Source organism: Chiloscyllium plagiosum, unplaced genomic scaffold (genome assembly GCF_037043375.1).
Source record: "Chiloscyllium plagiosum isolate Xiang-an unplaced genomic scaffold, Cpla_swu_hap1 HiC_scaffold_36, whole genome shotgun sequence".
Lineage (NCBI taxonomy): Eukaryota > Metazoa > Chordata > Chondrichthyes > Orectolobiformes > Hemiscylliidae > Chiloscyllium > Chiloscyllium plagiosum.
Window position 1 is genome coordinate 40,052,230 of NW_028270174.1, and position 18,197 is coordinate 40,070,426.

Here is an 18,197-nt window from a genome sequence, read left to right on the forward strand (position 1 = left end):
TAGAAGTCGCTTCATCTCCTCAAGATCCTTTGTGCATGTTCTCTCAGAATAGCGTAATAGCCAAGAGGAGTTCACGTTTTAAAAAAAAAACTGTTCCTCAATTCACCAATCGCATTACAGTCAAATCGCGTTGATGAAATGCACGTTAAAGGAGAACGACCTACATTCTAAAGTCAACATGCCATATTTGTAATAGAAGACAATGTATGCCAAGAAAAAAAAACACAGACGTGTGCACAGATATATGGTTAACTAAATTGCTGGGTCAGGAAACTTCATTTTAGCCATAGAAACTCTAACTTAAGTGCAACAAATAAAAGCAAAGAAACAAATCCAGAACCCCATAATCTATTTGTCAGAAAAGGCATAGATTATATATATTTGGCAATCTGGTACAAACTTCAGTGAACGCAAGTCTACAAAACTACATACTTTATTCTACATTACCTGGCAACATTTCAGACTACAGCTTTGTACTTTTTTGCAAAACATTTAGATTTTTCTTTCCTTTGTTTAGTTTTTGTCACACACTACTCAGTGCTCAGAAAGTAACTAACCACATTTCAGGCTTGCAAAGGAATAATTGACCAAATGTGGTTGCTTTCCAATTCAACGCTAATTCCAACTGCAGCCCCTCATGAGAACCTTTAGTGGGCCTCCATCAAAGGTAACATATCAGTGCTCCAGAAAATGAACTGCAAGGAAAGCTGTGGCTGAAAAATCAAGCTGCAGGCCTGTTATTTTCATTTACTTTCCTACTCGTTTTCTTTAATTTGATTCTTGTAATGATAATTTTGCAAATCAATATACTTTGGGAAATTTGTGCAAGCTTATTGTGCAATGTTTAACAAACCTCAGGTCATTAAAAACAAGATAATATTGGAAGAGAAATAAAAATATACAAAACTTCTGCAGAAATTCAGCAAGTCTGGCAGTGTCTGTAGAGTTCTGAAAGCTCAAATTAGATTCAAAGCATTAACTGTTTGCTCCTCCAGATACTGCCAGACTATTTACAGAATCCCTCTAGTGTGGGAGCAGGCCCATCGAGTCCTCCAAAGATCATCCCACAGACTTTATCCATGTAACTCTGCATTTCCTGTGGCTAATCCACTTGGTCTGCACATCCCTGGACACTATGGGCAATTTAGCATGATATATCCACCTAAACTACATACCTTTGGACTGTGGAAAGAAAGCGGAGCACCCAAAGGAAATCAAAATTTCTCATCAGTCAATTTAAGTGTTACTGCATTAGTTCTCCCCAGGTATACATATTAACAAATCACACACTCCAACTCTATTACAATTCGAATGGCAAGAAACCCATTGACTCCTCAGGTATTTCACCGAATATTTATAACAATTTTATTGTAGCATGCAGATCTTCACACAACATACTCATTTAGTTGCCATCAAACCTCCTTACCTGCTCATTCATCTGAAGCTGATGCCGTTTAAATTCTTATATTTGATACATATTGAATGGTAGAGTAAGAGAACACCCTGCCTCATTTACAATTTCTTTTGGAAACACAAAGTGATGGTACATTTCCAATAAGCTTCATCAACATCTCATTGGAATTGCTGCAAGTTTCTGTTCTTATTAATGTTTTAACATGATTGCCTTTGTAGCAGGCATTACTGGAGAGTGTAAAGGAGGAAAGGAAAGTGGATAGATCAATGCAAAGGCTTTGAGTGGTATTCGATAATGAATCTTTAATAAGGTGCAAGAGGAAGAGTAAGGTTAGATGTTTGAAGAAAAAGGCTGAATATACAGAGGAAATTGCAGATTTGATATGAAGCCCATGCTATCACAATAATGGAGGATCGAGCAATGGAAGCTACAGGCAACTAATAAATCTTCAGTAAAGAACAAAGAAGGTATTGCTGAAAAGAAAACATTTTGTTACAGCTTTGCATTGAGCAATCAGAATATTTGCAAAAATACAGTTTTAAGGAAAAATGCATTTTTATACTGTATTAAAAAAATACTGATTGGCGCATTCTCCATGGCAACACCACAGTCAGTCAGAGAGGCAAACAAATCACCCAGTTCCCCCACGAAATTCAGTTCCAGGAGTTCAATTCTTTTTTTGATCTTTTAATTTAAGATCATGGACATAATATAATTATTCCACATTATTTCTCTTGATGTCATTAGTCTCCAGAAAGCTATTAATTTATGTCTTGAACCTCTTTGACAGCTCTCTGAGTTCTCTACCCTCACACTGAAGAGATTGTTCCTGATCTCAGTCTTTAACAACCTGCCCTTATTCCCAGATGGATGCCCCCTCGCTCCATAGTCACCAGCAAGGGGAAACATCCTATCTATATCCACCTCATCATACCTTGTAAGAATCTTGCAAATTTCAAAAGAAACTCTTACTCTTCAAAATTCAATCTCTCCTCAAAATAAAACAATCCTGCCATCCTAGGAATTAATGTGGGCATCTTTGCTTCTAGACTCAATATCAACACGCTGTTTGCCTTTTTTAAAAAACTGCACCTGCACACTAGGACCTCACAGACAAGGATACCAAGATCCCTTTGGATACTACACTTTCAATTTCTCACCATTTAAGAAATAATCTGCCTTTTATTTTCTTTACCAAACAAACATCTCCACACATGTTTACATTCAATGTTCAAGCCCATTTACTTAGCCTGTCCAAGACCACCATGTCTCCTTGTGCTCACATCCAAACTTGGAGTCATCAGTAAATTTGAAAATATTAGAATTAGTTCCCAATTCCAAATCATATCACAGACGTAACACACAAGATACAGACTGAGATAAGTTGTGGACCCACCACTGACTCTTGCTGGACCCCAAGAGTAACAGCCTGCCATCCCTCGACAGTTGTTTTGCCCAACTTGGACTTCTGTCTATTAAGCAACTTTCAATCCATACTGGTATATTCCATCACTCTCCCCACCAAATCCCACAAGTCTAATTTCATTTATTGAGCTCCTGTCAGGTACTTTATCAAGAGCATTTCGAAATTCCAAATATAACACATCCACTGGTTTTCCTTTGTCTATGCTACAAGCAACATTCTCAAAAAGTTGTCAAACATGATTTCCCTTTCATAAATCCATGTTAACTGTACCCAATTTTGTCATTTTATTTCCCCTAAATGTCAGTTATCAAATCTTTTCATAATAGATTCTGACATTTTCCCTACTATAAACCGAAAGCTAACAGGTCTGCAGTTCTCCACTAATTGTCTTCTAAAATAGTGGGGTTACGTTTGCTTTCTTCTAGTCAGCAGGAATTTTCACCGAATCCATAGAATTCGAAAAGGTAACCAACAATGCATCCACTATTGCCACTTCTTTCAATACTCTGATGAAGCTCAATTGGTCCAGATTTATCAATTCTCACTCCAGCTAATTTTTCAAGTATCGTCTCTTTAGTAAAATGAATTTGTTTTAGTTCTTCAACTGCACAAGATCCTAGGCTGCTGAGTATTTCTGGACAATTTTTCATATCTTCTGTTAAAACAGGTGCAACTCAACTGTTGCCTTTCCTACCATTTCCTTGTTCTTCACCACAAACTCTCCTTTCCCACCTGCAAATGGGCCCACATTTATCCTTTCATATATTGTAAAAGATGGACCACAAGAATATGTTCTCATTTGCTGGTCTTTATCAGTTTCTTGGCCCTCCTTTGTTGAGTCATAAATTGCCCAAATTCTCAGATTTACCACTTTTTCTGGCATTCATTTAAATCTAAAACAACCCTTTGCTTCCTTAACTAACCATAACCAATCAAGCTTTCCCTTTGGCTGTTTGTGCCCTAGAGAAATTCATATATATTTGAAACCCTGCAGAATTTATTTACAAAATGTTTTAGTATATAGTCCTAATCCATCCTGGCCAGCTTACTCCTCATACCCTGTCTTCTTTGCTCAAATTGAAGATCCTAGTTTCAGAATGAACAATGTCACATTCAAACATCACGTAAAATTCTATCACTGTATGGTCATATCTCCCAAAGACTCCATAACAGTAAGGTTATTAATTTGCCCTTTCCTATTACACAACAGAAAGTCCAAAGTAGTCCAACTCCAAGTTAGCTCCTCAACACATTATTCCAGAAACTCAACTTGCCCACACTCTGGGAATTAAAGCTCCACAACATCGGGTTAAGCAGCAGTACTAATCTGTGTGCAAACTCAAGTTGCCTATTATTAATGTTTTACCCATAAAATCATGCACTAATTATTTCCTAATTCATAACATGTCTGATTAGTAATATAGTTTGATGTTCTATAAAGTCCCAATGTTTGCTTCTCCTTGCTGGTACTGAGTTCCACTATCAAGGATCCTGTCCTACTAATTTGCTGATGTTATCCCTTGTTAAGAGTGCTACTCAATACAGTATCCTCTTCTTTTTCTTCTAGCCGTCCTAAAATGTTCATGATATTCAGTACCCAATTTAAGTTACCTTGTAGTCACGTGTCTAATGATAATTAAATGAACATGCATTAAAATAAAACTTCTGAAATCCAGTCTTCAACATTATCTATTTTAAAATGTTAATTCTAAAAATAAATAACTTTCTCAACTGAGATCATAATGTTGCTTCTTAAACTTCTATTTGTCTTTCCCACATTTCTATATTCAAATCTCCAATCAGGAATCCACCCTCAGTACTGAAACAGTCCTCAAAAAGTCACAAATAAATCATGTGCAATTTTAATCATGGTGCATTATCCTTCTTCAATCACTCTGCTGTCTTTGATAATAGTCAACCATACCATCCTCCTCCAATACTTGTCGGTTAAACTGCTCAACTGGACTGCCTTGCATAATTACACTCATACCAAATTGACGACAATCAGATTATCTCCAGCAATGGCTTTTCATCCCTGCTCCACAGCATTGCCCCGGAGTCCCCCATGGATCCCTCGCTGGCTGCTGCTTCCTCTATGTTATCCCTGACAGGATCATCTACAGACAATAAGAGGTCAGCTTCCATATGTATGTTGACAGCATCCAACTCCATCTCTCCACCACTTTTCTTATCCATATTATTGCCTGTGTTGCCACACTGTTATGATGAGCCAAAATCTCCCTTAATTAAAAACCAAAGCCATCACATTCAGACATTCACAAACACAGTACCCTTGACACCAATTCTCTCTCTCACTATTATTTCAGCCTGACTGAGATGTTCACAATTGCAGCATTGCATTCACTCTGGACATAAGCTTCAAACTACACATCCAATTCACGATAACAATTGCCTAGTTCCATCTCTAACATTGTACCTCACCCTATTTGTTGCTGAAATTGGCATCCTCTGGTTTATGACCTGTGGGCTGACTGTTTTAATGCTCCCTTTCACAACCTCCCATATTACAGCCCATGTTAAAATAATCAATTTGAATTTGCATTGGTGTATCTAACAAAGAAAATCATTCCATGGTGTTTCACAGGAGCATTATGTGCCAAGCATTTGACACCAAATCAGGAAGTATTTGGTAAGACAATGAAAACTTGGTCAAACACTTAGGTTTGAAAAGGGAATCCTTAAAAATGCAAGGAAGACAGGAGGAGAGGTTCATGGAGAACTCCAGAATTTAAGACCTAAGCAGATGAAACACAGCTACAACTGGTTACAACTTTTAAATACAGCATACTCAATAGAAATGATCCCTCTAAAGCAACATTGTAATGCAGCTAGGAAGCTCCACTCTCGACAACTGCCATTCTGACATATGGCTTCCATGTCCATCGGCTACAGTTGAACACAGACCTCAGGGGTCCTTACAGCAGCAAAAGAAAAATGAGAGAGACAGAGAGAGAGAGAGAGAGACAGAGGTCTAGAAGAATTTTAAATTGATTCGTGGTGAAGCACTGCCTGAAATCAGCAAACATAAGGGTAATGGATGAATGGAACTTGTGCAAATCAGAACACTTTAGAGTTTTAGAGGACCATAATTCTGTGGCAAGCGGACCATAGAAGACTGCCCAAGAATGCAGTCATATCTAAAAGGATTTTGACATCAAACAAGCTGGGATAAGCAAGGAAACATCAGATAGTGTAGAGGTGAGACATACATTTGACAATGGTGCAGAAACAGCATAAAGAGGTACACAATCCTTTATCCGAAATCCGAAAAGCTCCAAAATCCAAAGTTTTCTTTGTGAAGTTTCTTTCTCTGTAACAAGGTTGTTTGGCGTGCAAACAGTTAATCCAACTCCACACCCACTTGACCACATCACTCAGATGTGACATGGTGGCGTTGCCCAGCACTGGCAGATGACAGTTCTGTCTCAGGGCTTGTACTACTCAGAGGTGAGTCTGCTGTTCGGTAAGAGTTTTGTAATTTCACTGTTAAACTGTCACTTATTTCAAAATCCAAAAAATTCCAAATTCCAAAAACCAGCTGGCCCCGAGGGTTTTGGATAAAGGATTGTGTACCAGTACAAGCCAACTATGACACAATGGTGGTGTACAGCCTAGTTTAGCTTCAGACAACTGGCAGATGGAGAAGATACCGAAGGCATGGTATTTACTCTGAAGACAGAGGACAATGTTGCTGGAAAAAAAATATTGGTTGCCAGTATCCCAAAGCCTTCAATTCAAATTCTCATCCAAATGAGCAAGTCTCTTTTTGGGCTTGCATGCTTCCCTGTATTTTTTTTTAAAACATTCAGCAATCTCCTAACCACCATTATATTTGATACATGCCTTCCCCTTTCAGTCCAAGCAAATCTCTGGAATTCCATCCCCAAGTGTTTCATCCTCTCTTCCTTTATGGCCTTCCTTAAAGCTCACCACTTTTGGACTAGCAGAACCTAAAGAGAAGCTAGATATAGTCAATGGCATAGCAATGGGTTTTCTGTTTGCTTTGTGCATATGATATTTTAGTGGGTTATCAGGAAGGGAAAACACTAAGGATGTAGGCAGCTAAAAGTCACTGTTGCAAAGTTATTCTGAAGCAAAGTCAAAAGAATGTATCAATAAGGCAGAGAGAAAAAGATCCTGGTTTCAGGTCACATAAGGCAAAGGTCATTTCTGAAAATCAGACTACATGCCCAAGAGTAAGTGGTTAGAAAAAAAGAGCTTTAACAGTTTAATATTCCATGATACTTATGACATGCTTGCAACTTTCTTTTACCATATCAATCTAGATTCTCCTGCCTCTCTCTCTTGCAATTCGTTAGGGGTTAGTACCTGTTCTCGGTCAATGGGAGCAGAGATCACCTGGACCATCTGGGTAGTAACACTACCACAGTCCACAAGCTATGGATCTACAGAGCATCACTCTCAATGATTAAAAGAGATTCCCAATTCCATGAATAGTGTTAAGGATTAATATCTGTTGTGAAATATGGGAGAAGAGAGAGAGAAGAGGCCTTCAGGTCAGTGCATAGGAGTATTTCCAACAGTTTAGTTTTTGCTATGCATTCTTATTACTCGACAATAAGTTTTAGCTCTGAACTAACATAATAAAATCAGTATTGTATATAGATATCAACCACCATATTTTATGCAACTTTCCTCAACTTGTTTGCATGATAGAGCTGTGGTGTGCTAGCAAAGCAGTTGTACAGCAATGGAACAAATACCAATAATCCATTCCACAACAAATTGGTAAACTGATGCACCAACGTAAAGTAATAGAATCTGAAAACATCTGGGTGAAATCACACTCAGTAATATTCTATCATATTACAAATTATATCACTGCAAACCAATCAGAATGAAGAAATTATAAAGTACTCAATGATTGCCAGTAGCCTGCAGTCTTATATAACCACAAACTGTATATTTTATTGGCAACTCTTATGTGGAAAAATCTACCCAGGTTGAGGGAGAAGGTTTCAATCTGAACTCCTATTCAAACTGGAGTTTAAAAAAAAACACACAATGTTGCTCCTTGAAAAGGCTCCCAAACAAGTGTTAATGAATTATATCTTAACATAAAGGTTTCATATATAGACATTTAATCCCATTAGATACATTATAAAAATTGTGCTCGCAATAGCTCTATATTACTGCAGTTACAACAAGGAGCAGAGAAAACACCAAAAGGAAAATTCAGAAAAATGTTTCCTACGGCTTTCCACAAAGAAAACCTTAACTGTGCTTTTTTAATTTTAATTGCTGGACAAAGTTCACCTAGAATGTTCAACATGTTAAAAACTCATCCAACATTTACATTTTTGCTTTTGCCTCAACTCAGCTTAAGAGTCCATTTATTCACATTCGAGACCCTTAGGTCCATAAAGTTGTACCAGAGAAACTATCAAAACAAATCCCTCCCTTCCCCTCATATGTTTCATTTTTTTTGAAAAATAAAGTAGCACTGTATGCAGCATTATTTGAAGAACTGAATAACATCAAAAAAAATCCTTTTCCCCCAATGTCAAATGGAAATTTTCTATATACACATACACAGACAGTACTTCAGTACAGTTTTTAAGTAATTAAATGCTCTGTCTCGGTGATACTGTTCTCAAGTAGTTTTGTAACAGCAGCATGCAGCTTTTCAAAATGTTTCCAACTGACCTATTACGCCATAAATGAGACAGCGATTTATCCATTACTGTAAAACAATACGTCATGATCTGCTTGTTTTTGTTTCAAGGCTATTAATAAATTTGTCTCATTTGTCACTGCGGAGTTAGCTCAAATAATACAAAGCTTGTTAAGCAATTTGGCATTAACTAAAATCATGCAAGTTGCCATATAAATGTTTCCCCCTTAAATTTTATACATAATAAAATTATGAAATACAAATGTTTTTACTTCCCTTCTACCCCGATTTTGTAGCTCTTATTAAAACTCCCTAGATATAACACTTCAGTGAAAGGGTTTACCCTACTTTTGAGTTTTCACAGGGAGCAACTCAAATAACATCCTCTAACACCAGCTCCACCAAGACCCTGAAAAGATAAGGAGTTGAGTGTCGCAAATACTATGATTATTTACCAAGTGGCCTAACATGCAAAATATTTAAAAAACTTTAATATTTTCCCAATGCTTGTACCATTTGTAAACTTTTCTGTCTGATTCCTCACAATATGGATGAAACAATACATTACTTGAGATTTCAACATGACCATTTATAAGTAACTCTAAACATTTGAAAGCTTACAAATGCCCAAAATTAAATCTACTTTTTAATATGTGACACAATATGTAGTTCTTTCACTCAGGTATAAATTCTCAGTGCTGTCTTAAAAAGAAAATCACAACAACCAGTAAAAAGTGCTCATCTGGGCCATTGTATATAATAACTGGTGGTTCAAAAAAAATCTATGAATGCAGCCCTTTGCTATAGATTTGCTGCAAAATTGGATTTGCAAATATAATTATGATGCACCAATTGTTTTACCCATTTAGAAAAAAGTATTCACATGATAAAACTTCTGTGAACTTAAAGAAATCAATTTCCTACCACTCAAATTATTTTCAAAGATATGCGACCTCTGAAAAATACTGCAGCATTACCACATGTAAAAAAAGTGAGGTATTTTAAAATTATTCCATTCTTGACAGAGCAATTTTCTTTTAGCTTAATATTCATTTAGGATATGGATAAACCTAAGTTTTTGATACTGATTATACTTTACAAAACTTTAAATGTTTAACTATTTTGATTCTGATACAACTAGGAATAGCACTGAAAGTTGGATCCTACCCCTTGCTCTTTGTTAAATTTATTATTAAATGCAACATGATAGCATAATTAAGTTAGGAATTAAATTAATGTTATATAGCTGCTTAAATTCCAGTGACAACACTTCTTTCTTAGACATTGCCATATGTTCTCAATTTAACAATCATCTCCATGAAACAAAATGCAGGTCAGGAGATGGCGTCATTGCATGTGGTGCTGTGCAAGTGGTATGCCCGTCCTAAATGTGGTTGATATATTTCTGTTCATTTGGTTTGCGGTTGCTACAATATATAATGTAATAATGTTGGCAGGTTGTTGACTAAAACCTTACATACTCTATTTTCAAAGCTAACCCTGCAAAATTAAACAATGTTATATCTAGACTGGATGCCTTTCATGAATTTGAATTCGTATGATAAGTGGAATGACAAAAGGTTTAGTCACTTATACTGGTAAGCCAAACCAAGAGACTGCTCAAGTACAAATCATATATGACCCCAGTAAAACCAAAAATTTTCATAGTTTTATGTGAAGGCCATAACATGTTAGCCAGCTATCAGCTTTCAAAACACAAAGGAAGTCCAAAATTTAATTTGTGAATTTCACTGCACAATTTTCTTCAAAAATTTTCCTTTCACAAGTTGTGCTAACAGATCTTACAAATCAGCATAGCTTTGGTGTTGACTTGTGTTAGGGCTCTTCTAGTGTCTGGGTAGTGTCCATACTACTAAGCCAGGAGAACTGGAGATTCAAGTTCAACCTGCAGAAGACTTGCGTAACAATATCTCTGAACAGACTGATTAAAAATATCAATAGATTTGTGTTACCTGAAATCGCTGATGTCATTTTTACCAGGTTCTTAATATCCGTAGGAAAACTCATTTGGCCATTGCTTAGAATGCTGACACTGATGCCTACCACAGCTCAATAACTGAAAGTTACAACGTGCCTACCCTGCAGTTTAATGATACTAGAGTTAAGTCTCGACGAGGACTGATTAGAACGTTTTCCCGATTTATGCACACAAAACAAACGCCATTAAGCATGTCAAAATGTTTAATGTACTGCATGTCGTTGTAGAGAAAACAGATGTTGCTACCCACTTTGACATGAAACTTCGTCGAGTTTTCCGACAATAATAGAACCCATTTTTCATTCGTTTTCGAGAATAATACGCAAAGCACGAGATACATAGTGCTACAGAGTGAACTGCTGCCCATCTCTCAGTGCCTACCTCTAAAACTGAACAGACGGGTGAGCAAAGAAACGGACAGTTAAAAAAAAAACGTGGAAGTCTGTGCAACATTAGGAAACTCGGTCAATGTCATAATACTTCCGCCACTAAATGATGCAAACTTATTGCAATGTGAGCTCTACTGGAGAAAGACAAACATCTGACAACTGAAGGAAGCAATTCATTTCAATTACGCACAAACATCTTGTAACAATAGAGGAAACCGGAAAAATACAGAAACCAATGACCAAAACCTAAACCTAAACTATCAAATTTGGATTGCCCTCCCCCATGAGCTAAGCAGTGTATGCGTGTAATATGGTTCAATCTAGGTACACGTATTTTGTTTTAGCTAATGTTTCTGATACGCATTTCATAAATCAACATCCAAACTGGGAATTACCTAATTTATGATCGCAATTGCTTCAGCCGAGATGAACAAAGTGGGAGCAACAGACTTTGGTTTAATATTTAAGCGTTTGACCTACTGACGAATTAAATCACATTCCCGTCGCTCCCACTAATAACAACTAAACTTGTATTTTTCTTAATGCTGAAAAACTACAATTCAATGGTATTCTGTTCATTTCCTTCCCGGCCGATAACATTTACAGAATCTATTAAGCAAGATGAATGAGGGTTGTGCTGCAAAATTAGACAAAATAATAATTGTATATCAGAATGCAAGGATGTAAGCATATTTTAAAAAATCATTATTACTGAGATGATTTGGAAGTGCTGGTGCTGGACTGTATGTAATTATTACTAAGATAATAATGGGGATCTGGAGTGATGAGAGTGGGATACTTTGTGCTCTACTGTTACAGTTTAACTGTTAATATGAACGCGATACCTGTTAACGTTCATTTTTGATTCACAGAAAATTTAATACCATCTCTTGCTGGCAATGAAGTTGTAATGGAAGGGTGGGGAGCGTGAACACAGCGGGTAATTATATTATTTTCCTTGTATCTATCTTGCAACTAATCCCAAATACTTTTCAGCGGACGATGACTGACGAGTTTTGTTTGACAAACTTTAAAATGAAGTACAAAAAGATCGCTACCTGATAAAAGGTCGACAGCAGACAAGTCAAAAGGTCTACATGATGTTAGAGTTGACGCGGCAAAGTGGAGAAATTTGTCTCCACAACACGGTCAAGCAGCCGCAAGGTTTTGATGAATATCCTCCAAAGATGGAGCAGATACTGGGGTGTCAAGGTAGATAAAGATGTACAGTTCCTTGTGTTAGGTAAATCAAATCTATAAATATAAACGATTTGTGAAATTGGTGTTCAGGACGAGATTCGAAATTATGAATTACAACACAGGGCCGGATGGAAACGGTGAAACTGAAGTTAATAATTATGTAGCAATCACTGCTAGACTGAGATTTCGAAGTGAAGAACATGAATGGAAATGGAATGTGCATCTCCTAATGGCTTGGTTTAAAAAAAAGTAAGAAAATTAAGCCTCAGGTAGAAGATGTCAAGGAATACACACCAAAGATGACTTATCAGTAAAACGTTAATGGAAACATGCAACACTCACTGTTTCCATCATTCTTCTCACGGGTTCCGTCCACCCTGCCATCCGGCAAGATCCTCAGGAAGTAGCCCCCGTTTTTACAGTAAAGTCTTTTGGGCTCCTTGAAGGATCCGGGCGGGAAGGGGCTGCTGCCGGCATCAGAGAGTGTGGGCAGGGTGCTGACCCCTCCTGTTCCAGCCGCCGCCGCCATGTCACAGGCCGCCTCAGACTCTCGCTGCCCCCTTGCCCCGGGCTGGGCGTCTCTGACTCGCCCACCTCCCCTGGCTTGTCTCTCCGAGACTGTCCTCCGCCCCCTCCCCACCCCGCTCTCCTTTATATCTAAAGGGGAACAGGCGACTCCTTCGTCCACTCACTCCTTCATGGAAAGCGCGAAGGAGTTGGTTGATTCTTTTTTTTGTAAATTCACTTTTTTCCCTCGAACTTAAGAACAAGAAAATGTTGTTTTCCTGCTTGTTCTCACTCTCTTAAAAGTATTCAGACGACACAGAGATTGACGAGAAACTTTATGATAAGGAACAACGGTTCATTCCATCACTTCGCAGTTGCTTATTCGTCATGATTCCCGGTATTTGGCGGAGCACGCACATACACACACAGCGCTCTGTACGTGTGTTGCTGTAAAAAGTGGGAACGCCACTGGCTGGCAATGTTTCACTTTCTGACCCAGTCCTGATGCTAAAACCACACACCCCTCCCGAAGTGCGCAGCCTGCCGGCCACATGAGCGCACGCGTGTGTCTGACATCCAACTTGTTCTGCTTCTTGAAGTCAGGGTGGGATTGGGACAAGATACAAGGTGCTTTTAAAGGGACAATGCCACACACATATGGGCTTCTCGGAGTGTTAGTTCGTGATGAATTCATCCTGATGAAGGGCTTTTGCCCGAAACGTCGTCTCTCCTGCTCCTCGGATGCTGCCTGACCTGCTGTGCTTTTCCAGGACCACACTCTCGACCTTTTCTCACTCGACAACTGGAGAATAACCAAAGGCGACTTTAATTATTTCTCAGTGGTAGCTGAGCTTGAAAGTTATTTTGAAACAAATTCAACATTTATAAAATAAATATACAATTGACTCAGCAAATAACACCATCTTTCTACAGTACAACACTGACAATAGTGCACATGTATAACATGGCTGGGGAATTGGTTGAGTGGTAGGTGACAGAATGTAAGGATAATGAGTAAATACACAAATTGACAGGTTGTGACCAGTCGTGTCCCACAAGGATCTGTGTTAAGGTCTCAATTATTCACTATTTATTAATGACTTGTGGCTCAGTGGCTAGCACTGTGTCTCAGTACTACACAACTGGGCTCAATTCCAGTCTTAGGCAAACGTCTAGGAGAAAGTGAGGCCTGCAGATGCTGGAGATTAAAGTCGAGAGTGTGATGCTGGAAAAGCACAGCAGGTCAGGCAGCATCTGAGGAGCAGGAGAATTGACGTTTCTGGCATAAGCCTTTCATCAGGAATCAACACTGGGATAGCAAGCCAAATGAACTCAGTCTCACTATCCCACAAGCCTCATTCCTGATGAAGGGTTTATGCCCGAAACATCAATTGTCCTGCTCCTCGGATTCTGCCTGACCTGCTGTGATCTTCCGGCACACACTCTCAACCCTTAGACAAATGTCTGTGTAGAGTCCACATGTTTTCCCTGTGTCTGCCTGGGTTTCTTCTGGGTGTTCTAGTTTCCTCCCACAGTCCAAAGGTGTGGACTGGCCATGCTAAATTACCCATAGTGTCCAGGGATGTACAGGCTAGGTGGGTTGGCATGAGAAATGCAGGGTTTCAGGAATGGGATGGGTCTGGTTGGATGCTCTTTGGAGACCACTGTGGACTCTATGAGTCAAATGGCTTGTTTCCACACTGTCGGAATTCTATGATGACATTTCTGTGACTTGGATAATGATATGGAAAGTCATATCTAAATTTGTTGATGATATAAGTCAGGCAGCATTGTAGACAATGTAGATGATAGCATAAAATTACAAAAAGATATTGATAGACTAGGTGAATGGGTAGATTCACAGTGGCAGATGGAGTTAATGTAAGCAAGTGTGAGGTTATCCATTTTGGACTGAAAGGAGATAGATCAGGGCACTTCCTAGTTGGTATGAAGTTAAATATATGGATGTCCAAAGACACTTGGGGTTCAGATGCAGAGATCTTTAAAATGCCATGAAAATAATCAAGTAGGTTAATGAATTACTGGCATTTATAACTAGAAGACTGGACCACAAGGATGGAGAAGTTATTCTGCAGCTATGCAAAACCCTGGTTAGATCCTACTTGAAGTACCATGCATAGAGCTGGGCACCACACCTTGAGGAGGATATATTGGCTTTGGAGAGAGCACAACATAGGTTTTACAAGAATGATACCAAGGCTTAAGGAGAAGTTATGAGGAGAAATTATACAAATTAGGCATATTTTCTATAGAATTTAGAAGGGTGATCTGATCAAAGTCATCAAGACATTAATGGGAAACACAGAGTAGATAAAGATATACTATTTCTACTGGTTGGAGATTCTAGAGTAGGAGACATAGTCTGAGGATGAAGGCCAGACCATTTAGAAGAGATATTTAGAACCAATTGATGGTAGATATTTGGAACTCTCTTTCACAAAAAGCAGTTGATTCTATATCAGTTTTTAATTTTAAATCTGAGATACTGTTTTTATTAAGCAAAGGTCTCAATTGTTATGGACTAAAGACAGGTAAATGGAGTTACGCCACTGATCAGCCTGATCTCATTAAATGGCAGAACAGACTGAAGGACAGAATGGCCTTCTCCTGTTCCTATGTTCGTATGTAAAACACATTGAGGTATAAAACATCTCTAGTCTTTCATTCCCCTTTCCACATGTTTTATATCAAGTAAATTAACAGCCACCACCAAATCCTCACTTCCAGGGGTACATCTGTGGAAAAACTATTATTTTGTTTATACCATATATGGAACAGAGAATACATGTGCCAAATTTTCATTCATACTATAGATACAGAGTTTGGTTGTCAGAGTTCACATTTGAAATAGGCTATAGTTTACGAGGAGAGTGTGGATGAGTTCACAGTTAAGTGACTCACAGTTTTGCCCAAACATGTCCCTATGGCGGTAGGTAGACATTGGTTAATTTCCTGCTTCGAGATGCCATACTACATACTGACATTGGAGAAAGTGAGAACTGCAGATGCTGGAGATCAGAGTCAAAAGGTGTGGCCCCGGGAAAGCACAGCAGGTCATGCAACACCCCAGGAGCAGAAGAGTCGATGTTTTGGACATATGCCCTTCATCGGGGATGGCTTCTCTAGCGCCACACGTTTCTACCACATATTGACATTATAAAGTTAGGAGAATGAGTCTGCTGCAAAATATCATCTGCTGTTAATTGGCTTAGATGATATTTTATTAATTTCCCCGACATCCTACCTTAACACATTTGAATTAATTAACAGCTATGTAAACAAATTGTTAATAAGATTTCTTTTCTTGTCTAAATTATTGGATACATTGGATTGGCAGCAAAACGAAAATAAAGTTGACAGAAGATATACCTGAAGTCAGAGTGAAGAAAGGAGGCCAGAACATGGCCAAATATCGAAGAAAAACAAGTCAACCAGGACTCAATCAGAAACAAAGCTCCACGACAATGAACGTTACTGAGTTTGACATTCAGCATTTCAAGCAGTGACACACCTTCTGCAATAAAGAAGCAGGACAGAAATGCTTGGAGAATTCATGACAAAAAAAATGCAATTATCTTTCAGTTCTGTACATTTTTTTTGCAATCTTGGATGCATTGTATTAGTGGCCCTTGGTTTGAAAGCGGGGACACATTTAGTGCTTGCTGGTTTGTTGAAGCAGCTGCAATCCTCAACAATTCGACAATGTAGTCGTGGTTTCCTCATAACAATAACAACTGTAACAACTATCTCTTTGTGCTCAATTACCTTCCCAAATATTTTTATTAAGACAAAAGCAGGAACATATCCATTGCAAATGGATCTTTACACTGAACCCACATGGTTACCGTACATCATATAAAATAAAGATTTGCATCTGCAAATCGTTTTACAAGCAATGATATAGTTCTAACAATAGTCGTTGTTTTAATTTAGGAATGGTTGTTTGGGGACACAAAAAAGTTTTGCTGAAATGTTTCTGATGTGTACTAGGAGATATGCACAAACCATGTACACGTACAAGTCACTCCCGTTATCTTCACCACTTTGCCACCATTTTAGTACGAAACAGAATTAGTCAAAACTTGTAGAACCAGCCAACTCATATTAACGAAGTAAACTAATATTTATGACTATGACAGAAAATGTACCAACAGATAATCCAAAACAAGAAAGGCTCTCAATTTAGTTATTATACACCAATAAAAATATTATCGCATTAATATAAAAAAAAGAAGTCATTAAGCTGTCCAATTAAACATTTTAGTTTTATTTTATACATTAAGATCTATCAGTAAGTGCTTGCAGTTTATACTTGTACAGCTTCAAAGCTAGATTAGAGCTATGGAGCCAAAAATAGGAGAGAATAATATAATGAACTTTTTTTTTCACTTACAGAAATGGCTACCAGTGTAACAATGTATACGAAATCATTTTGTTGTTTACAGTCTTGGGATTGAACAACTGTGGGCTAATGGCTTCATTCTGTGCTGTAACTTTTATGTTGTTTTATAACAATCTATATCGTGGTTTTTTGTTTATCATGATTTACTGATGACAACAACAATTATCAATATTGCAAGTAATGCAGACAGGAGCATAACATTTCAAAGTGCCAATGGGAGATTGAATGACTGAGAAAAGACTGGTTTCAACACCGATAAGCATGAGGTTATGTTTTTGGACCAAAAAGGAACAGATCAAAGTGTTTTTAAACAGTGAAAACCTGGGAGTGGTGGTGATTCAAGGTCATTTGGGAAAGGATTGGGCCCTGGCGTCATTGTCTGCCTTTGGCTTCTTCACCATTTGGGAGATTTTCAAGGCTGCTTGGGCCTCTTCACAGGCTCACACAAGTCCCTCTGGGAACTCTGCTATGTGATTTAACATGGAGACTGTTATTCTGCTCTACAAACCTCTCCTTGATTAATTTAAGAATGTGTTGGACTCGGTACTTACAAAGTAATTCAAATGGAGTAAAATCAATGCAGTCATAGGGGGAGTCCTTGTTGAGAACAGAAGTCAATCTCATTTTTATATCAGTTTTGGGGTACTCATGGCAATATACTCATGGCAATAGAATTGTTGTTTCCAGAGTCTGGTGGTACTATTTTGTCTCCCCTGTGAGTGAATTTTCTTTTATTCACTAATGGGACATGGGCAGCTCTGGCTGGGCCAGCATTTATTGCCCATCCCTAGTGGTGATGGTGAGCTGCCTTCTAGAACTGCTGCAGTTCATGTGCTATAGGTAGGCCCACAATGCCTAAAGGGAGGAATTTCCGAGATTCCAGAATTCCAGAGACAGTGAACAAAGGGCTATATTTCGAAGTCAGGATGGTGTGTGGCTTGGAGGGGAATTTGCAGGTGATGGTAGTCTTCATACTTTGAAGAGTTTCACTGGATCAGACCCAGATTGTCCATGACTACCTGAAATATTTTGGCAATAAAATCTGAGTCCTGGTCTGATTGGAACTGAATGGGCAGACCGTACTCAATGAAGAATTGGGTCAATTCTCCCACCGCTATTTTGGTTCTCAGGGGAACTCTCTGCAAAATGGGCAGCCGTGTCCATGATGGTAAGGATATACTGA

The 18,197-nt window shown here is 38.3% G+C and overlaps 1 protein-coding gene and 1 long non-coding RNA gene across 2 annotated transcripts in view; one reads left to right on the forward strand and one right to left on the reverse strand.

Annotated features, from left to right (window-relative positions):
* The window catches only part of fgf2 (fibroblast growth factor 2), a 107,895-nt gene extending 94,876 nt beyond the window's left edge, over positions 1-13,019 (reverse strand). Inside the window, exon 1 of the mRNA XM_043674065.2 lies at positions 12,427-13,019. Within this exon, the coding sequence (XP_043530000.1) occupies positions 12,427-12,613 (187 nt within the window). The 5' untranslated portion in view covers positions 12,614-13,019. The remainder of the gene's footprint in view (positions 1-12,426) is intronic.
* LOC148139931 (uncharacterized) lies at positions 11,336-17,138 on the forward strand. The gene is made up of 3 exons (XR_015753356.1): positions 11,336-11,450; positions 11,757-11,824; positions 15,950-17,138. It is a non-coding gene; the product is annotated as an uncharacterized LOC148139931 (long non-coding RNA).
* The last annotated feature ends 1,059 nt before the right edge of the window (positions 17,139-18,197 follow it).